Source organism: Protopterus annectens, chromosome 6.part1 (genome assembly GCF_019279795.1).
Source record: "Protopterus annectens isolate FY-2018-M chromosome 6.part1, PAN1.0, whole genome shotgun sequence".
NCBI classification, from domain to species: domain Eukaryota; kingdom Metazoa; phylum Chordata; order Ceratodontiformes; family Protopteridae; genus Protopterus; species Protopterus annectens.
This window is the reverse complement of record NC_056738.1, coordinates 557,801,010-557,819,272: the sequence shown is the minus strand read 5'-3', so window position 1 is coordinate 557,819,272 and position 18,263 is coordinate 557,801,010. Positions and strand designations below refer to the sequence as shown.

At 36.3% G+C, this 18,263-nt stretch overlaps 1 protein-coding gene across 1 annotated transcript in view; it reads left to right on the top strand.

Annotated features, from left to right (window-relative positions):
- The window catches only part of LOC122805321 (neurexin-2-like), a 1,760,973-nt gene that overhangs the window by 1,185,469 nt on the left and 557,241 nt on the right, over window positions 1–18,263 (top strand). The window contains exon 10 of the mRNA XM_044075409.1: window positions 12,084–12,274. Within this exon, the coding sequence (XP_043931344.1) occupies window positions 12,084–12,274 (191 nt within the window). The remainder of the gene's footprint in view (window positions 1–12,083; window positions 12,275–18,263) is intronic.

Sequence of the window (18,263 nt, the reverse complement as noted above, 5' to 3'; positions counted from 1 at the left end):
AATGAAAACTAGGTACAAATCTGTATGCTGATTAACGTCTAATTTACATACATAATTACGTAACCACACCCACTCCAAGGGAATTGTGGGATACCAAATTCAAATGCAAACTAAAGAACAGACAATGGAAATATGGCACTAGAGTCCCCCAGCAGCCATTCCAATGTCCCATTACCTGGCTATTTTGCCCCATTTACCATAAACACTAATGTGTGCTTACTGCTTTACTTCTGCAATGATTATTTGGATTTTATTTTTACATTTTGCAGCACAACAATGCACAAACACTAACAGACATCTGCTAAACAAAGCAATACTGTATCACAATGAAAATAGACTTGGCATTAAAACTTCTCTGCCCTTGAAACTCACATTCATTGAAACAGCATTGAAACCTACACCACATCCAAAGAAAATGCATCTGGCCAATAGTGGATAAAGATTACCTTTGGGCTGTTTTCAAATCATTGGCCCCTTTCACACAAAACAAGAAACATACATGTGTTCTTTTCTTTGATACACGTTGCTGACTTTATTAAGTTATATTCCTTGTATAATACAGCACACTTGTTAGACAGAGGGCATTTTAAATGTTATTGTTTGAACATTTTTTCAGTAGGCTGTACTGTAGGCAATGAAACAAAATACATGAACCAGTAATGACAAAACTTCCCAATTCAGAACATTTCCATCATAAAAGTCTACTTCCACACCCACCCTATAAATAGAATGACAGTAGTGTAACCCATAGGCATCTTGTACAGCTTCTCACACTTATTTTCAATTTTAGTTTTTTTTTTTTTGGGGGGGGGGCAAAAGGTCAAAAACCGGGGACACATTTTAAACAATGCTTGTGTAATTTTGGAAAGTTGCTAGAATAAAATGTTGCATTACCACCATGCATTTCACTGGTAAGTCTTGAACCCAGGACACTATGCACTACAGTCAGAGCAATATACCACTATGCCAAATCAGCAGTTTCCTGAAAAATAGGAAGACTGAAACTTAATGGCTATCATTTAGTGAATTCAGATCTCACTTCTCAGCATAGCTCTCAACGTCTAAGCACAAAAAACATGGATAAAGCCAATAATGGGGAATACAAATTCAGTTCTAACTTCTCACTTACCATAGCTCTCCACCTCTTAGCACAAAAAACTGGACAAACAAAGCCAATAATGGGGGAATACAAATTCAGTTCTCACTTCTCACTCACCATACCTCTCAACTTTTAACACAAAAAACCTGGACAACACTCACAAGTCGTGGTGGCTAGGGACGTACCAGGGACACATTTTAAACATTGCTTGTATAATTTTGGAAAGTTGCTAGAATAAAATGCTGTGTTACCACCATGCATTTCACTGGCATGTCTTGAACCTAGGACCCTATACACCACAGTCAGAGCAACATACCACTATTCCAAATCAGCAGTTTCCTGAAAAATAGGATGACTGAAACTTAATGGCTATCATTTAGTGAATTCAGTTCTCACTTCTCACCATAGCTCTCAACCTCTTAGCACAAAAACCTGGACAAAGCCAATAATGAGGGAATACAAATTCAGTTCTCACTTCTCACTACCTGTTCACTTATGAAAGAATCCTGAAATACAGCTAGCAACAACAGACCAGGACTGGGTGTCAAGCAAATTAAGACTTGTTGTCCTTTCTATACACCCTTTACTGAAGAAATTCAGAGCGGCATTTGGAATGCAGATATTTTTTCCCATAAAAGGGCATTATATGAGTGATGTGGTCACTCAAACTTAGTGCAGTCATTTAGGGTCTAATTATGTTACAAGTAACTTTTATGAAGTATACAGAGGCACATATAAAAGGCTTTATGAAATAAGAGGTAACATGCTACAAACATTATCTTCATTGCAACAGCTGAATAGCTCCACAAGTTGCATACATGATCCACACTCTGTTTTTAAATCAGTTTCTGAATCCACAGTGCCTGACCCTCAGACCTATCCGGTGATCGAAAATTAACGTCAGTGCTGAGCTTACAACATTCTTTTCTTGGGTCCTTCACCTGCATCCAGGTCACATGAAATATGTCAACAATGCCAGATTTTTGAATTCTCAACAGCAACTTGAATGCACACCTCTGATTAAAAAACAAGTGGAAATACTTCCTCTACAACTCTGTTTGATTTATTTTGAGCATAATGGAATTTGATAGTGGTAGTCATCCATTGACACAACTTGCAAACAATAAAACTATAATTTGAACATGTTAGCTGTTTCACATTACTGCACTATGCCATGTTCTATTCCCTGTTTATCATTTTCAAACTTTGTCCACTGAGTACACTTCTCATTGTCAACCTGTCTTTGCTCAGTATCACTGTATATAGCTTTTAACATGAACCCAGTTATTATACACTCTGATATTGTCATTATGAGTACATAATTACATTTTATATAACATATATTATGTCAGAAAAGGCTCATCCAAACCACCTCATTTATCTAGTTATAAAATGAATGAATAAATTAATAAATTAATTCACCAAAAATAGAAAGCCACAAAATTCGCTCTTGAAATAGTAGTTAAAATACTGTTGTATTAGTTAAACCTCTAGTTAACATAAAGTGAGTTAGGCATAAGAATACACAGAAGCATGTCCTTGTATACTGCTCTGTGACAAGGATATGTGTTTTACGTTTTATACACACACACACACACACACACACACACACACACACACACACACACACACACACACACACACACACACCATTCATTTCCTTACTTGTTCTGAGTCGTGATTCCTTGTTCCCCCAAACAAAACGAGCGTTCTGAACATAAATAATCTAGTACTGCTGCAGTTAATACTATCCATTACAAGAGAGCCATTCCCACTCACATTTGCAGCCAGGCTAGCTGGAAATGATATGTGAAACAAAACAGATGAGGTGGCACTTGAATAACAGCATGGCAAATAAGTAAATAAATTTATTAATGTAAAGCGCTTTTCGTTTGTGTAACTTACACAAACTTCTTCAGACGTAATAGCAAATGACGTGTGCCTTATGTACAAAAACAAACATCAGCTTAATGAAGCAATTAAACAATAAAGTTCTAATTAACTTTTAAAGACACATGCTAGAAAGTAGTATCGATAGTAATAATAATAATACTACAGAACCACTTATAGTACAGGCTGCTGTGTGTTAAACCTCCTACGTAAAAACTAAAGAGCCAACTAAAAAGTATATAAAAAACAAAAATTCAAAAGGTAAAAATGTTAATATTAAAACAACAATCCTTGAACAGATTGAATTTAGATGGTGTGGTAAAGTTCCCAAACAAGTTCATCTTAATAAACTTTTAATCTTCAAAATGCTGCTTATAGAGCAGTTTTCATTTAAACCAGGGACATTATATGCGTTTAATCTAATCTGCCAGGTAAGTTCAAGCTCTTCCAATTTTAAGCCAGTTGGGCCCCCTCTTCTGTTCTCAGTGATCTGATCTATCACCATAAATTTAAAGGAATGATCTGGGTGACAAAGGACATGTTTCGCCAGGGCGTTGTCGTGTTTGTTTTTTCTAATGGCGTAGATGTGTTCATAAATACGGTCCTGTGTGCATGCGTGTGTGTATAAATACATACATATATAGATATCTACATATGTATGTATTTATACACACACACACACACACACACACACACACACACACACACACACACACACACACACACAGACACACACACACACATACACACATGCATACATATCTCCTATAGAATTACGACACTTAATTGATCAACCAAAAACTGTACCTGAAATCAATAATCTCGAATTTTGAAATTCGGCATATTGAAAGTGCACTTTTTTGCAGGGGGAAAGCTTCCTGCACTTCCTGCTTCTTACACATACCAAGTGGGAAAATTATCATTTAGTTGATATTTTTCATAAAGGAAATATGCAAACTATCCTCTGTCTTTGGACAGAAAAATGGATACATATTTTTGGGAAAGAGGGAAAGAAGTACCAGATGTTTTCTGCTGTCTGAGCACATTTTCTAATAGCATGTGCATGTGGTGCTCCTGTCTGAAAACAGGCAGTATATTGCTTATGAGGTGGTTTCATGTTGGAAACTTAAGCAAACTGGAGGCTTAATTACATTACTGAGTGTAGAAGTATAACTCAGTCGAGCTAAATACATATCTTGCTTATCTTTCGGGTCATGCAATAAGGCCTTCCTCCACCAGCTGCATCATTTCTTTAAATTCCTTTGCAAGTTTATGAATTATTTAATGTTCAGCCTTATGTCCCATATCTGTAGGTGCAGAGTATAGAATACACATGCATTCGCACATAAGCAAACAAGTAATTGCACGCACACAAAAAATACAAAGAATGCATCTATAGCTGTGTGTGTGTGTTTGTGTGTATTTGTGTATAATATATAGGTAACAGTTTGAAATAATGTGACTCATAATGTCATGTCCCATAATATGGAGACTGAATGGCCGAAAATCTGAACTTGTATATTCTTTATCTGAAAATGTAATTTCTTGGAATATTCCATTTCCCTGATGTATGGTGATTTCAGTGTTGGTATATATATATATATATATATATATATATATATATATATATATATATATATATATATAAGTTCAGAAGATTATGACTGCAGAAAGAAGTTCAAAGATGAAGAACGATGTTCAGTATTCATTCCATTCTTCCCCTGCACTTTCAGACTTTTTCGTCTTTCTGGTGTGTCACTATGAGTTGTGGCATCTCTACTCATCAAAAAACTAGTTACCAAAAATCCACAGTTCCAGATCTTACATTTATTACCTCCCAGCTCTCCATATATAACATGCAGATGCATGTGTGCACACAAATGCACAAACATGTTAGGATTAGTCAAGTACCAGTATTTACACTCCAATATTCAACAGTGTTCCAGTGACAGCACCTTCCATCTCAACCTCATATCATTAAATCACAGCCAACCAGCAAAGTTAAACTAATGCATTACTTTTGTAGTTAGACACATGCCATAGTTAAACTGTCCTGAATCAGTGGGTAGAAATGATTGACATTTTTTTTTTGTTTTTTTATCATTCATCATTCATCATTAATGCTCTTAATCATTAACTGCTGTGTAATAAAATAAAATTAAATTAATAACACTGCTTACATTGGTGGCTTTCCTCTTACGTTTACATGCTAATGTATGTGTGTGTGTGTGTGTGTGTGTGTGTGTGTGTGTGTGTGTGTGTGTGTGTGTGTATGTTTACTGATGTTTAATTACTGTTTAATTTAGTATTGGCTAGTTTTATGTGGGAGATTTTTGAGTTTTAATAAGATTGTAATAGTATGGGTAGGACTTTAATAACTTCTTTTTGTGTTTATTTCTCTGTAGGTAAAGGTATAAGAGTGCATAAATGTAAAATTTGTGTTATAAAACATATTTTTTATGGGTTATTCTCTGGGTGCACATGTATTGTTTTGTTTATTACTGTGGTTTGTGTGTTGTGATTTAAGATTGTGTTTTAATGATTGCATATGACTTTGCTTTCAGTGTGTATTGTTATGTGTAAGTTAGTTTATGTTGTATTTGCGAATGAATGTGGTCTCTGGTGCTGTTTGATTCTCATTTGTGTTTTACGTGAGTGACTTTGTTTATGAATATTCTGCATGTTGTAGTTTTTGTGCTGTGATTGGGCTTTTATGCTATGTGCTTGTATACATTTTATGTTGCAGTGTGCTCTTCTTTATGTTACTTTTTATGTAGGATTTTTGTAGTGGAAATGATTGCTTTGTGGAATACATTTTATTTGTGTAAATGAAACAGTTATTTTATGGTATTTATTTATAGTGCAATATATAAAGTTTTTAGTTAGTGGAATTGCGATAGCAGTTTTGTGAACTAGTTCAGTCTTTTATTTCAGTTTTGTTTTGTTTTGGTCTTTTCTTGTTAGTGTGTGTGGTTATAATTATTATTATTACTATTATCATTATTGATACACTGTAATTATTGTTTATGGTTGTTGATTACTTTGTTTGCTTTCTTTTTCTTGAATCTTAATTTGTTTTATTCCTTTTCTTTTCATTCACTAGCAGTTCTTGAAGTTTGTAGTACTTTAATTTATTTTTGTCTGTTGTTTGCTGTGGTTTTTATCTGTATTTTTTCATAGTTCCTTTGTTGGATGTGTAGGTATTTTTGTTTTTCTTTATTTTTTCAGATTTAATTTTTCCTTTGTTATATTGGAACTATGTTTTATCTGTGAAAGCTATAACTGAAAGCAGTAACTAAGAGCATTTTATACTGAATTTTGTAATTACATAGTGAATTTGAAAGGTATTGAAAATTGAAAGGCAGTGAAGACATTTTACAGTCAGGTGTTACTTCTGATTTAGAGGATGCACCCATTACATGTCTGCTATTTATATCTATTTATATGGAGTAATTTTCAGATTGTTCTGTCATTGAGTTGGTCTATATTATGATGTGTATTCCCAGAGAGTTGCTGGTAATCATCTATGATGATATGCAGAATTTCATCATTGTATTTAATCTAGTACAGCCTGACTATATTGTTGTGTGGTGAGAAATGCAGTAAAGTGAATGAAAAATATTGTATTGTAAGATAATACTACAGTCATCAGCTTCAGCAATACTGCTAAACACTACATGACAATGCCGCAACCCCATTCTTGTATAGATTTTTGCCTTTCACTTCACGCGCTCCCCTGACTGTGTGGTATCAAGTTGGAAATTAAATATTTTCCTACATTTCCCTTTAAAATGAGCATGCTGAAGGCTTGCAATTTATAATCACAATCATTTAGCTATATTTTCATTCCTTATCGTCATGAAGAGCTGTCAGTTTATAGCCTCAAATGTTCTTTGTATGTTTTCAGATCTGAAAATTTTGGAGATTTAAGGACTTCTGAGATCAGGCAAAGTTGTAATGTATGTTTCCTAGCTTCATCCTGATTGTGATAAATGGCAATATTATTCTACCTCAAGAAGCATTAGTGAACTGTATCTGGAATCTGTTTTCCTAATCACAAGCGATTGAAGGTAGTACAACATTATGATAAGCCAGCATAAAATTAACTGTTTTATATTGTGGGGACTTTTAATTAGAGAATACTCCTTTAGCTATTAATTTAAATTTTTATGGACATATTCATTCACTTCCTCTGAGGTTAAGTGTCAAGCTTTTGAAACATTTAGCTCCATTAAATTCCTCTAATCTCAGACGTGCACAGTCATCACTGACAATATTTTCAGATAACCTGGCTTTGACAGATATGCTTAGCTCATAGGTTGGTTTTACTATCATTCAGACTCCTTGAAAAGCTTGAAGTGTCAGTACAAATAGGTCAGAATGCATGCAATAACTATTTGGTATTCATTGCAATTTCTCAACATGTCTTTACAGTCTGTGTCTCTTTGTCAGGCTGCTGCTCTAAACTTTGGACAAGGAATCAAATATTTGTTTTTTTCTACATGCCCATCATGTGTCATGTCTAGCATTCTGGAATCTAGCATTCTCAGTATTAATAGTTGGAAGGCGCATAGTAAGATTCCTTCACACAGAGATAGTTATCTGTCAGTAAAGTCAAGATCTGCTAGGTTAATGCTCTTAGTGCATCTCTTGGTGGCTACTTCAGATCATTATGAAAGTGTTGGGTCATTTCTGGTTTATCTTTGAAATGACAGTGCTTGGCATGGATTAATGTACACAGCCAGCCAGTAGTGTGTATGTTGTTGGGTCTTTTGGCTGTCCATATCGCAGTAACTCTAATCTACTAACATTACCATACTGTTTCTATATCTTCAATTTTAAGAAAATGTCATAAGAACAACGGACAGTATTCTAACATTTTTTCACATGGCAGAGGTAATCTGTTTTGTGGGCTAAGAGCTAGTAGAAGAGCTTTATAATTAGCATAAATCTCAATCTATGTCACTACAGGTTGTATCTTTGTTCTACCCAGATTAGCCCAAGAGCTGTCTACTCAGAAAAGGGTGCATTAGCATTCCACGTTAGATTTTTTCCCTTGAAGCAAATGTTGGGGATTCCATCATGAGTTTAATGTGAAGTAATCATGTATGCTATCATAACAGTTCCTAAAGTAGGCAAGTATGTTGTCTGATTTAAGTAATTTCTTTGGCTTATTGAGGTGCATTTGCAATTTTCTTCCAATTTCCATCCAGACTTGTCTTGAAACAAAGTTACTTGTTGCTGTAGTGTTGACACAATGTCCTGCGTGACAATAGTTCACCATTCTTATACACCTCATTTGCTAAACAGTCCGAATCCATGATGAATGTAGCCTCTACCTTATTTTTGACAATAATGTACAAGTTCATCTTTGACAGAATCTTCATTTGCATTTACTTACCGTAAAGCCATAATCCGTCAGTTGTCTGGGACTTTTCATTGATTGATTTTCTGGGTCTTTGTTATTCATTTCTGTCACAGGTGCTCACAGAATGCGAGAATACAATGGCAACTGTGGTAATACAAGACAAAAATTCAAATTTATATTTGTGTTTATCCACAATAGATGCATACATAATTAAAAGTGAATATGGCTCATTGTTTACAGTTGCAGAAGACTGATCACAACAATGCCAAATATGGAGCTCTTTTAAGTAGAAGATGCAAACCAGAATTTCTGGTGGGTAAAGCTAGATGAAGAAAGCTATAAACGGTGTGCATGTAGTATGCCCTTGGCAATGTACATACTCATTAGGCCTTTATTTGGCATTTAATCAACAGGAGAGGTACTCCAAAGAGCTTTTGCACAAGTAATTGAGGACAATGAAGCATGATTCTTTGAAAATGTACATGGAACTTACCTTCTGACAAACCTCTACATCTATGACTCACTAAACTGTCAAAAAAGGGAAAACAATTTCCTTTTTAAATCTTTAAAAAAACACTGACTTGCAGACATAATTTGTTTATATAGTGACACTGCTCAGCAAATTGTGTTTATTACCCCAATGTGTATGGTTGGAGTTAGGGGCAGTTGCAGGGTTAGGATTAGCATGCATAAGTAAGGTAGGCATGGGTGCTTATGATCCCCAAAGTTAAGTAATTCACAGATGTCAGATATAATTGCTTTCTTTTTTTTCTGAGGTGGCAGTTGTAAATGACAGATCGCTTTAAGACATACTATAAGTATTTTGTGGAGATACATGTGAAGTGTTTTTTTAACATGTACTGTTGCTATCATGGCAGAAAAACAAAGACCCCATAACTCTAATACAATACAAACAACTCCGTAACCAGGCAAAACGTCTAATAACCAATGATAAAAAAGCCCACTGCCTCCACCTACAAAGCCAACATAAAGATAATCCCCAAAAGTTCTGGTTCTGCATTAACCATCTATTACATCCAGGTTCTCAAAGCAAACCATCCCCTGACCCACACAAAACCTCTACCAAACTTGCCACCCTCTTCAATTCCGACTTCATTGACACCATAGCTAACCTAACAACCACCTTTCCTATGGTTAACACCACCACCACCAAGACAGCTAATGACCAAACCATCCCAGAAAACAATCCTACACACAACTCTAACCTAAAATTCTCCCCCATACCCATTGCCACAATAAAAAAAACTTTTACTTAAGCTTAAACCCTGTACTCTAGCCCCTGATAATCTACCCCCACACTTCCTGCAGCTAGCTACCAACTCTATAGCTTATCCCATCAGCATACTCATTAACACATCAATTAAAGAGTCCCTTGTCCCAGACATCTGGAAAAAAGCATTCATTCTCCCCTTACACAAAGGCAGCACCAACACAGACACCACAAACTTTCGACCCATAGCTATTCTCTCACCCCTCTTTAAAATACAGGAAAAATGCATCCATGCCCAACTCCTCAACCACTTGCTTGAAAATCCAATGCTGTCACCCACTCAGCATGGTTTCAGACCAGGACACAGCACCACTACAGCCCTCCTCTCCTTCCTTGATACAGTTAACCATGCAAGGGATTCTGGTAAAATAACCGCTTCTCTTTTCCTCGACATCTCCAAAGCTTTCAATACCATTTCCCACACTATCCTCTTCTCTAAACTATCTACCCTCCACATTTCTCCACCTACTTTACAATGGTTCAGTAGCTATCTCTCCAGTAGGCAGCAATCCACCAAATGGCAACAGTCTTTCTCCCTTCCTCAGTACTTCCACAGAAGTACCCCAAGGCTCCACACTTGGTCCTGTCTTCTTATTTAACATCTTTATTAACAACTTTCACACCACTCTCCCACAATGCTCTGTAATCCAATATGCTGATGACTGTATAATAATATGCACTGCAAATTCCAGCTCTGAACTACAGCAGATCACCCAGAATGCCTTCACCTCTACTGAGTCTTGTATGCTTAACAATCATCTTGCCCTAAATCCAAAAAACTAAACTAGTAATTTTTACCCCTAAGAAAACCACTCCCCTAAATAAAAAAAAAACTCTTCAGTATACAAGCTCAAGACAATACTACTATAGAAGTTGTCCCACACATTAAATTACTAGGCATTATTATGGATGAAAACCTAAACTTTGACCTACACATAAACAGTAACGTCAGAAAAACACACCAAAAGCTCGGTATGCTGTACAACACCAACACTTTCTTAGCCTCTCTACTAGACAAACCCTTGCAACTACATTGTTATTACCCTCTCTCATTTATGGTGCCCCTCTCCTCACTAATATCCAAAATTCTATAAAATCCAAACTTGATATGTGTTACAACAGAACAGACAAATTTGCCACCAAGGCAAAATTCTCATCCCACAACTGTAACTCACTGAAACAATTAGGCTGGTTGGAACTCCTTCACCATCTCTCATTCACCCAGCTAACTACAGCACACAAAATAATCTACAGACCCACAGACTGTCCTGCTCTCTCAACTCTACTTGCCAAATACCAACCCAGCAGGCAACTAAGATCTGAAAATCATCTACTTCTAAAAGTAGAAAAGCCCACCTTACCGGCTGGTCAACTGCTCTACTCCTTCACCAACACCAAACTATGGAACTCGCTTCCTCCTTCTATAACAAACATGGGCAGCACCACCACCTTCGAACAAATACTGAAAAATCATCTCAACTGTTCCTGGCTATGTACCTGCTCTTTAACCTAACCTCTTCCTTCTCCTTATATTCTAACTAAATTCCTATGCTTTTTACTGCTAGTGACTGATGATACTTTCTCCACATTTATTATTTTTTTTCTTTCATCACTTGTTGATACTGGTACAATAATGCTGATTAATTTATCTCCATTTTTACTACTCTGAATTCATCTGGCAACCAACTAAATTCTTGCGTTTATGTATATATTCTGTATATGTTACTGTAATCAAACCAACTAAATTCCTGCTTTTATGTATATATTCTGTATGTATTACTGTAACCACTATGTGTAACACTGTTTCTACTTCTGTACCAATTAATGTTTAATTTTTTTTCTGCATCTATGTTCTTGTCGGAGCTTTTCTCCCCAGGCCTCCACCGAAAAAGGGCTCTTTTAGGCCCAGTGGACTTTCCCGGTAAACAAATGCAATAAATAAAATAAAATAATAAAAGAAGAAGTGTACTGAAAATCAAATTGCATGCTATTGCCTATTATGTAGACCATAGTACTTAACTTCTTCATTCACATATTAGAAACTAAGCTCCAAATAATGAGGGAAAAAGTCCCAGAGTCAGGAATCTATTTTATTTATTGTAAAAGTTGACTAGAAATATTGCCAGTGTAAAAAGATGGCATGCATTTTAAGTAGACTATATTTTTCCTGACTCGAATTGAATGTGCTATGTGGTAATTTTTGAAACTCTCAAATTAGCTAGCAGAAAACTATAAATTTCATGAGGGCTGAAAAAATATTGATAAAAACTTAAGAGCATATTTGAAAATATGGGTCAGTTGACAGCTGTGCTATAGATCAGATTTCTTAATTTCTTTGTTCAGTTCTACTCTATCATTGGTGATATATTTATAAATATGCATTCAGTGAAATAAACCACGTAACATCTCCTTTTAACTGGTCTTTTCTTACTTAGATACATTCATTATGTCTTTGACTTGGGGAATGGACCCTCACTTATGAAGGGCAACTCTGACAAACCAGTTAATGACAATCAGTGGCATAATGTAATGGTTTCACGTGATGCCAACAATGTTCATACACTCAAAATTGACTCCAGAACAGTCACACAGCACTCCAATGGAGCACGTAACCTGGACCTGAAAGGTAAGCTTTATCTTTATGTCAAGGAGTATGTCAGAGATATGGTAGTTGTTAAGTAACTAATGTTATATGGTAGCTGTTAAATAACTAATGTAAGATATAGCATTCATCCTTCACTTTTTAGTAAATTTGGGTTCCTATAGTGAAAGGATTAATTCTTTTTTTTGTATGATCATTTTAAAACAAAATGCTATGATAGTATTTTTTTCTATACAGCAGACCTGTGTGCAGTATTCAGACTAACAAAACAGAAAGAGCTGCTGTGCAGTATTTTTTTTACAACAGAAAATTCTAAGAAATAATGTGTTAAAGGAAGAGGTAGCTGTCACATTTACAGAAATAGAGATCTATGTCATTGCTGGTTATAACAAAGCACCATTGGACAATGCGTGGTAATTATGTGCCATCATATATTCCAGCAATTAAGACTCAAAACATATTTCAGAGAACCATAACAAAGAAAAAAATCAGAAATTCACAGCTGGTAGACACTGTGTAAATACCATAATATTAAAATGATCAGAAACACTGTAAACAACTTAAAAAAGGCTTTACATTTCCAATGTATGTGAATTACTCACATTAAAGAAAAAAGTATTGTAATGCTGAACAACAAGTATGCTTTCCTGCATTAAGAGATTCTTATGACATCATGGATCAGTGGGACTTTTCTCTTGTGGATTACAAGGTCATAAAGCTCTCCTTGATTAGAACAGCTATGTTGTACATCCATTTCCATCTAGTATTATGTTGCGATGGTTTTGCAGGCATATCCTGCAAAAACAAAGATGAATAGCATTTGCCTGAGGCAGTATGCAGTATTTGACAGGCATGAAGTTATTGTATGAGTGTGTAGGAGGTTTATAACTGCATGATTTCTCATAACTTAGGCTTATAGAGATAAAAACCTGACAACTTCCTAGAAAGCATATCAGGTCCTTTGACTTATTAATGTGCGTGCATGCGTGTGTGTACATGCATATGTAGTCATACATAGGTGTTATGTCCTCTGCGACTTCACTTGAGCCAGGAAAATATTTTTACATATTTATACAGATAATGGATTTTTTTTCTGAATTCTGAGATTTTTCAAGAAATTTGCTAAGGTTTAAGTTTGGAAATGTCACATATTAAACAGTTACTTCAATCTGTATATAAGAAAATCAAGTAACACAATGCATTGCCATGTATAATGGCATAGGGCATGTTGATCTATTGCTAGAACTATATTTATTTAGCTCTACTTGTATTTATAATCAGTATGATATTCCTGGGTATAACATCTCTCCTGCTAATTGATTCCCACCTACAATTAAAATTCAGCATGTATATATTACAACTGTTTATAGTTGATGACTTTTTAGAGTTTAATAGATTGTATTGTATTTGGTACCTTGCCAAAGCAAACCTTGTTATAGTAGTTCACTTTTTTAAATAGACTGCCTGTCTTCTTCTTCTTCTTTTGTCATGTTGGTGGCTTTACACTTGACACAGAATCTACTTTGATTTCTTATGTTTGAAAAGATTGGATTATAATAATGAAGTGGGAATTTTTGAAAAACTGAATTACTGACATTCAGGGCACGGAGGGTGAAGGTAGTGTGTGTGTGTGTGTGTGTGTGTGTGTGTGTGTGTGTGTGTGTGTGTGTGTGTGTGTGTGTGTGTGTGTGTGGCCATGTGTGTGCGCGTGTGTGGCTGTGTGTGTGCATGTGTGTGTGTATGTGTGTGTGTGTGTGTGTGTGTGTGTGTGTGTGTGTGTGTGTGTGTGAGTGTATGTATGCATATCTGTATCTATTTATATTAATATATACATATACATAAATGCACGCACATCTATGTATAAATAATGTGTGGACACATTAAAGTAGTCATTCAAGTAGCATAATTTTAACTTATGGGAGGAAACTGGAGAACCTGAATTAAAACAGTCCATTTAACAGATACAGTACCCAAACCCCGAAAAACTAATGGAGATTAGTACTGAATCTACAGACCCTCTATCTATAAGGCAAGGGGCTTAATCACTGAAATACCACCTTGTAAACAGCCCTTTTAAGATTCATTCATGTAATGAAATATAACTTTTGTATATCATACAGTATTATATACTAACATATATTTTAACACTGGACACAGATAAAGGAGTGAAGTAACTACATACATCATGTCAAAAGTACCAGATGCTTTATGTATACGCAGTAAACATAATCAGCTATTTATCTATAGTCTGTGCATGTCATTTATAATTTATGCACAATATACCTGCATCATTAACCAAGGACACCAAAGATTGCAGGAACTCATACACTCAGTCCAACAAGAGGAGATGAGAAAAAATCCACGTCAGAAAGTTGCAGTCCACTTTATTAAGAATCGACAACCAGTACACAGCCAAGCCGTAGTTGTTCTGGTAATAGTTGTTGGTCTGAGTGTACGAGTTGCTGCAATCTTTGGTGTCCTTGGTTTCTGGTTTTGTGCTGGTTTGGAGTTTATACCTGCATCATTAGCCAAGTAGAGCATAATTATGTTATAAGAACTAGTAAGATAAAAACTATTGCTTAGTTGATAAACAGTGCATCTAAGCAGTACAAACTGTATAGCATAAAACACGGAAGTGCTACTAAAATGCCTAAAACACATTTTAAATTACTAAACTAATTAACAAAAAAATCATTAACTAGGCCTAAAACTTTTTTTTTGTCCTCCTGCATGATTATCAGGTTTCTGTCTTTACTTCAATGTATAAGCTCATGTATTCCTTGATAGGCAAGAGCCCTGTGGTATATTCATTCAATTCAGGGTGAGAGCTAAGCCTTGGAGAGTGGTGCCATTACCTGTGATGGTAGAGTTTTTCTGTTTCAATCCCTAGCCATCCTGCAGATGCCCAGTAAGAAGTCCAAGGCTGAGTGCAGTGGGCATCTGTGAGGGTATGGCATTCACTTTTGCAAGTGATGCAGTCCCTCATGACTGCATTGCCCCCTTAAAAACAGCACTTGCTAAATGCATACATCCCACATATCCTCCTCTAAAGGAAAGATGAACCAGCCTAGCCACTTCACAAAATGTAGTTAAAGTAGTAAAATCCTTACATTTCAAATAAACCTATATGCATTCATAATTACTGCATTCAAGTGGTGCTATGATAGCAGAGAAGTAAAAGAAAAAAACACAGATGAATAATTACTGGATTCCATAAGTGATGCAATCCATTCTGAAAGAAAAGAATGCTTTTTACTGTTTATTTTCAGATGAACTAACTAAAGTATGCTTTACATTAAGGAGACTGGGACTGCAAATCTAGTAGCAGTAGAAACGTAGTCTGCTCCTCCCAATTTGGGAAATACACAGGGAGGAGTAAAGTGCAATTGCTTCCTTAACCAGAGCGCTTTTTAATTATTTTAGTCAATTCTCTTTGAGTTTATAAATTTGGCATATTTGCTCAGCTCTTGGCTCAGTTTCACAGATCTCAAACACTCGTCATCCTAGCCTGATCTCTTAGTGTTCAGCTTATATCTGGCACCATTCAGGCTAAGATAAGTACTTTAAATTGAAATATTGCACTTTTCTGTGATATCTCTGAAGATTGCTGCTGTATTTTCAAATTATTTTGTTGCATTTTTCTGCATTTCATCACTGTAAAGTGTATTTGTTTTCCTTGGTCTAGCTGCTGCTAGTGTGCTTTGGAATCACCTTAAAGTGTGTGTTCCTCATTGCTGGGTTCTCTGCTTTAGAGTCACCTTGTAATTGCTTGTTGTAGCTAGTTGTTTGATTTGTTTCTGTTCCCTTTTGACTAACTAAAGTGTGTTTTTACATTAAGGAGACTGGGACTGCAGTTCTAGTGGCAGTAGAAAGGCATCCTGATCTGTCCAAGTTGGGAAAAGCACAGGGAGGCTTAAAGTGAGCTCGGTACATTGGCAAGAGGGCTTTGTAGTTAGTGTAGTCACTTTTCTTTGAGTCTATAAATTCCACTGTTTCATGCAGTGGATTTAGCAGCTCATTATATAGACACTGGCACTTAGAAACTAATTTTTCATTATAAAGCTTCCTATGTAACTTTACCCAGTACTTAGTTGCACAAAGAGTAACTTGTTTGTGTGCTGAGGAGCACTGCTGCGTGAATTCAGTCATACATCACCTAGCTGTAGTTTCTACCTCACAGTACCCAAGTTAGCCTGCTGTACCACCCCTTTGTAGTTCACCTAAGAAAGACCCAACACTATTGATAGGGACTTTATCAAATTCTCTGCTGCCAGCTTGGTACATGTGGGCATCCTAAGACAATAGGAATTGTCTCACGATCTCTGGCACCCAACCAATCCTTAGAGAAATGAACGCAGTATGTGACAGTTGTAATTACACAGTGTCACTAGAGGCAAGACTCTGACAGGAAAGTGCTCAAATTAACTCTAAGATTGTCAGTAGCATAAGCATTACACTTCCCGCACATAATACTGACCCAACATATAGATCAATATATGCTGAGGCACTTAAGAGTACCCTTCCAAAACCCAATGACCTCCTAGGCATTTAGCCTACAAAAAGAATCTTCAACAATGCCAAAAACACTCCACCAAAACAACACCCAACAGAGCACATACAGCCACATCTATTGGAGCCTCAACTACAAAGCCTATAAGGCAAGTCAACACACTACAAAATGTTTTAATCATAAGAGACTCCATTGTGAGACATACAGATTTCCCTCATACCAGGCTGAATAAGGAGACAATCACAGTCATTTGTTTGCAGAGGCCAGGTTCTACCAAACTGCCCATACTCTCAAGTCATTACATCACAAGTCCTCAGTCATAGTCCATGTGGGTATAAATGAACTGAAACTCACCTTCCTTGACTGCATGAAAAAAAAGACATTGTAGAGCTCTTGGACTGCGTGTCCTAGTCTGGTGTGTGCCTAGCATTGAGAAATACTCTACATTCACCAAGGGTGGTGCAACAATATGCACAAAAGATGATTGACTTTAATAATTGGCTTATTTCTGGAGTCATAATATTTGTCAGCATGGGAGGATATGGTCAACAGACCACATTGCTTTGCCAAGAATGTTCTGCATCTGTCCCCGCTAGTCTTTTAGAATATTGGCTAAAACATTGATCTCCCCCATTGTGCCTTTTTTAGGCAATGCCACACTGACAAATCTTCCAACATAGCAAAACCGACCCAAGAGAATAAAAGTGTATTTCTGCTCAATGCCACGAGCCCAAACAAAAAACTCCACTCCCTCCAGCTTCTCCTTACTCTGGATAATGTGGACATCTCTGTAGTTATTATGACATGTTTTAAAGCTGTGGAGAGCAGCAAGGCATTGTGAGGCTACATTGCGTTCCACACATTCAGGCCAGCTACTTCACAGGTAAGGTCCAAAACTGGAGGTGACTCAGACTGTATAAACAACAAACTCACCTCAAGACTAGTCAAGCAGGATGAAGAACTTGAGCTTCTCCATGTCCGGATTTTCATAGGCACAGTTCCATATCATATCTTTGCAAACTCTAGGCCACCCTATATGACCCAAGAAAGCCATAACTCGTAGTTGTAGGTAACTTCAACTACCCCATTATAAATGAAGGTACTTGCATGACCCAAAACATTATTTGACTTTTTAAGCACAGACTTATTAGACCAGATAGTGCATACAGACACTAGGGATGCAAACATACTCAACCTGTTATGCACAAACATGGGAGCATGCTTTACACCCTTCTATGGAAAACTCAGACCACAAAGCTGTGTCCGTCATAATAAAAATCATTCATGTAATCCCAGGTAACCGCAAACATTTAGGAACTATTCTAAGGCAAACTTCCTACTACTAAGTGATAACTTGTCAAGATTTCAAGTGCCCCAAACCCTGAAAACACAGCTGCCTATGTGAAATTGTTTACACATATCCTGTACAGTCATGTCAATAATTGCACATAGACAGCTGTGACTACCAGAAATAAGCCGAGAACTGACTCAAAAAACAAACCA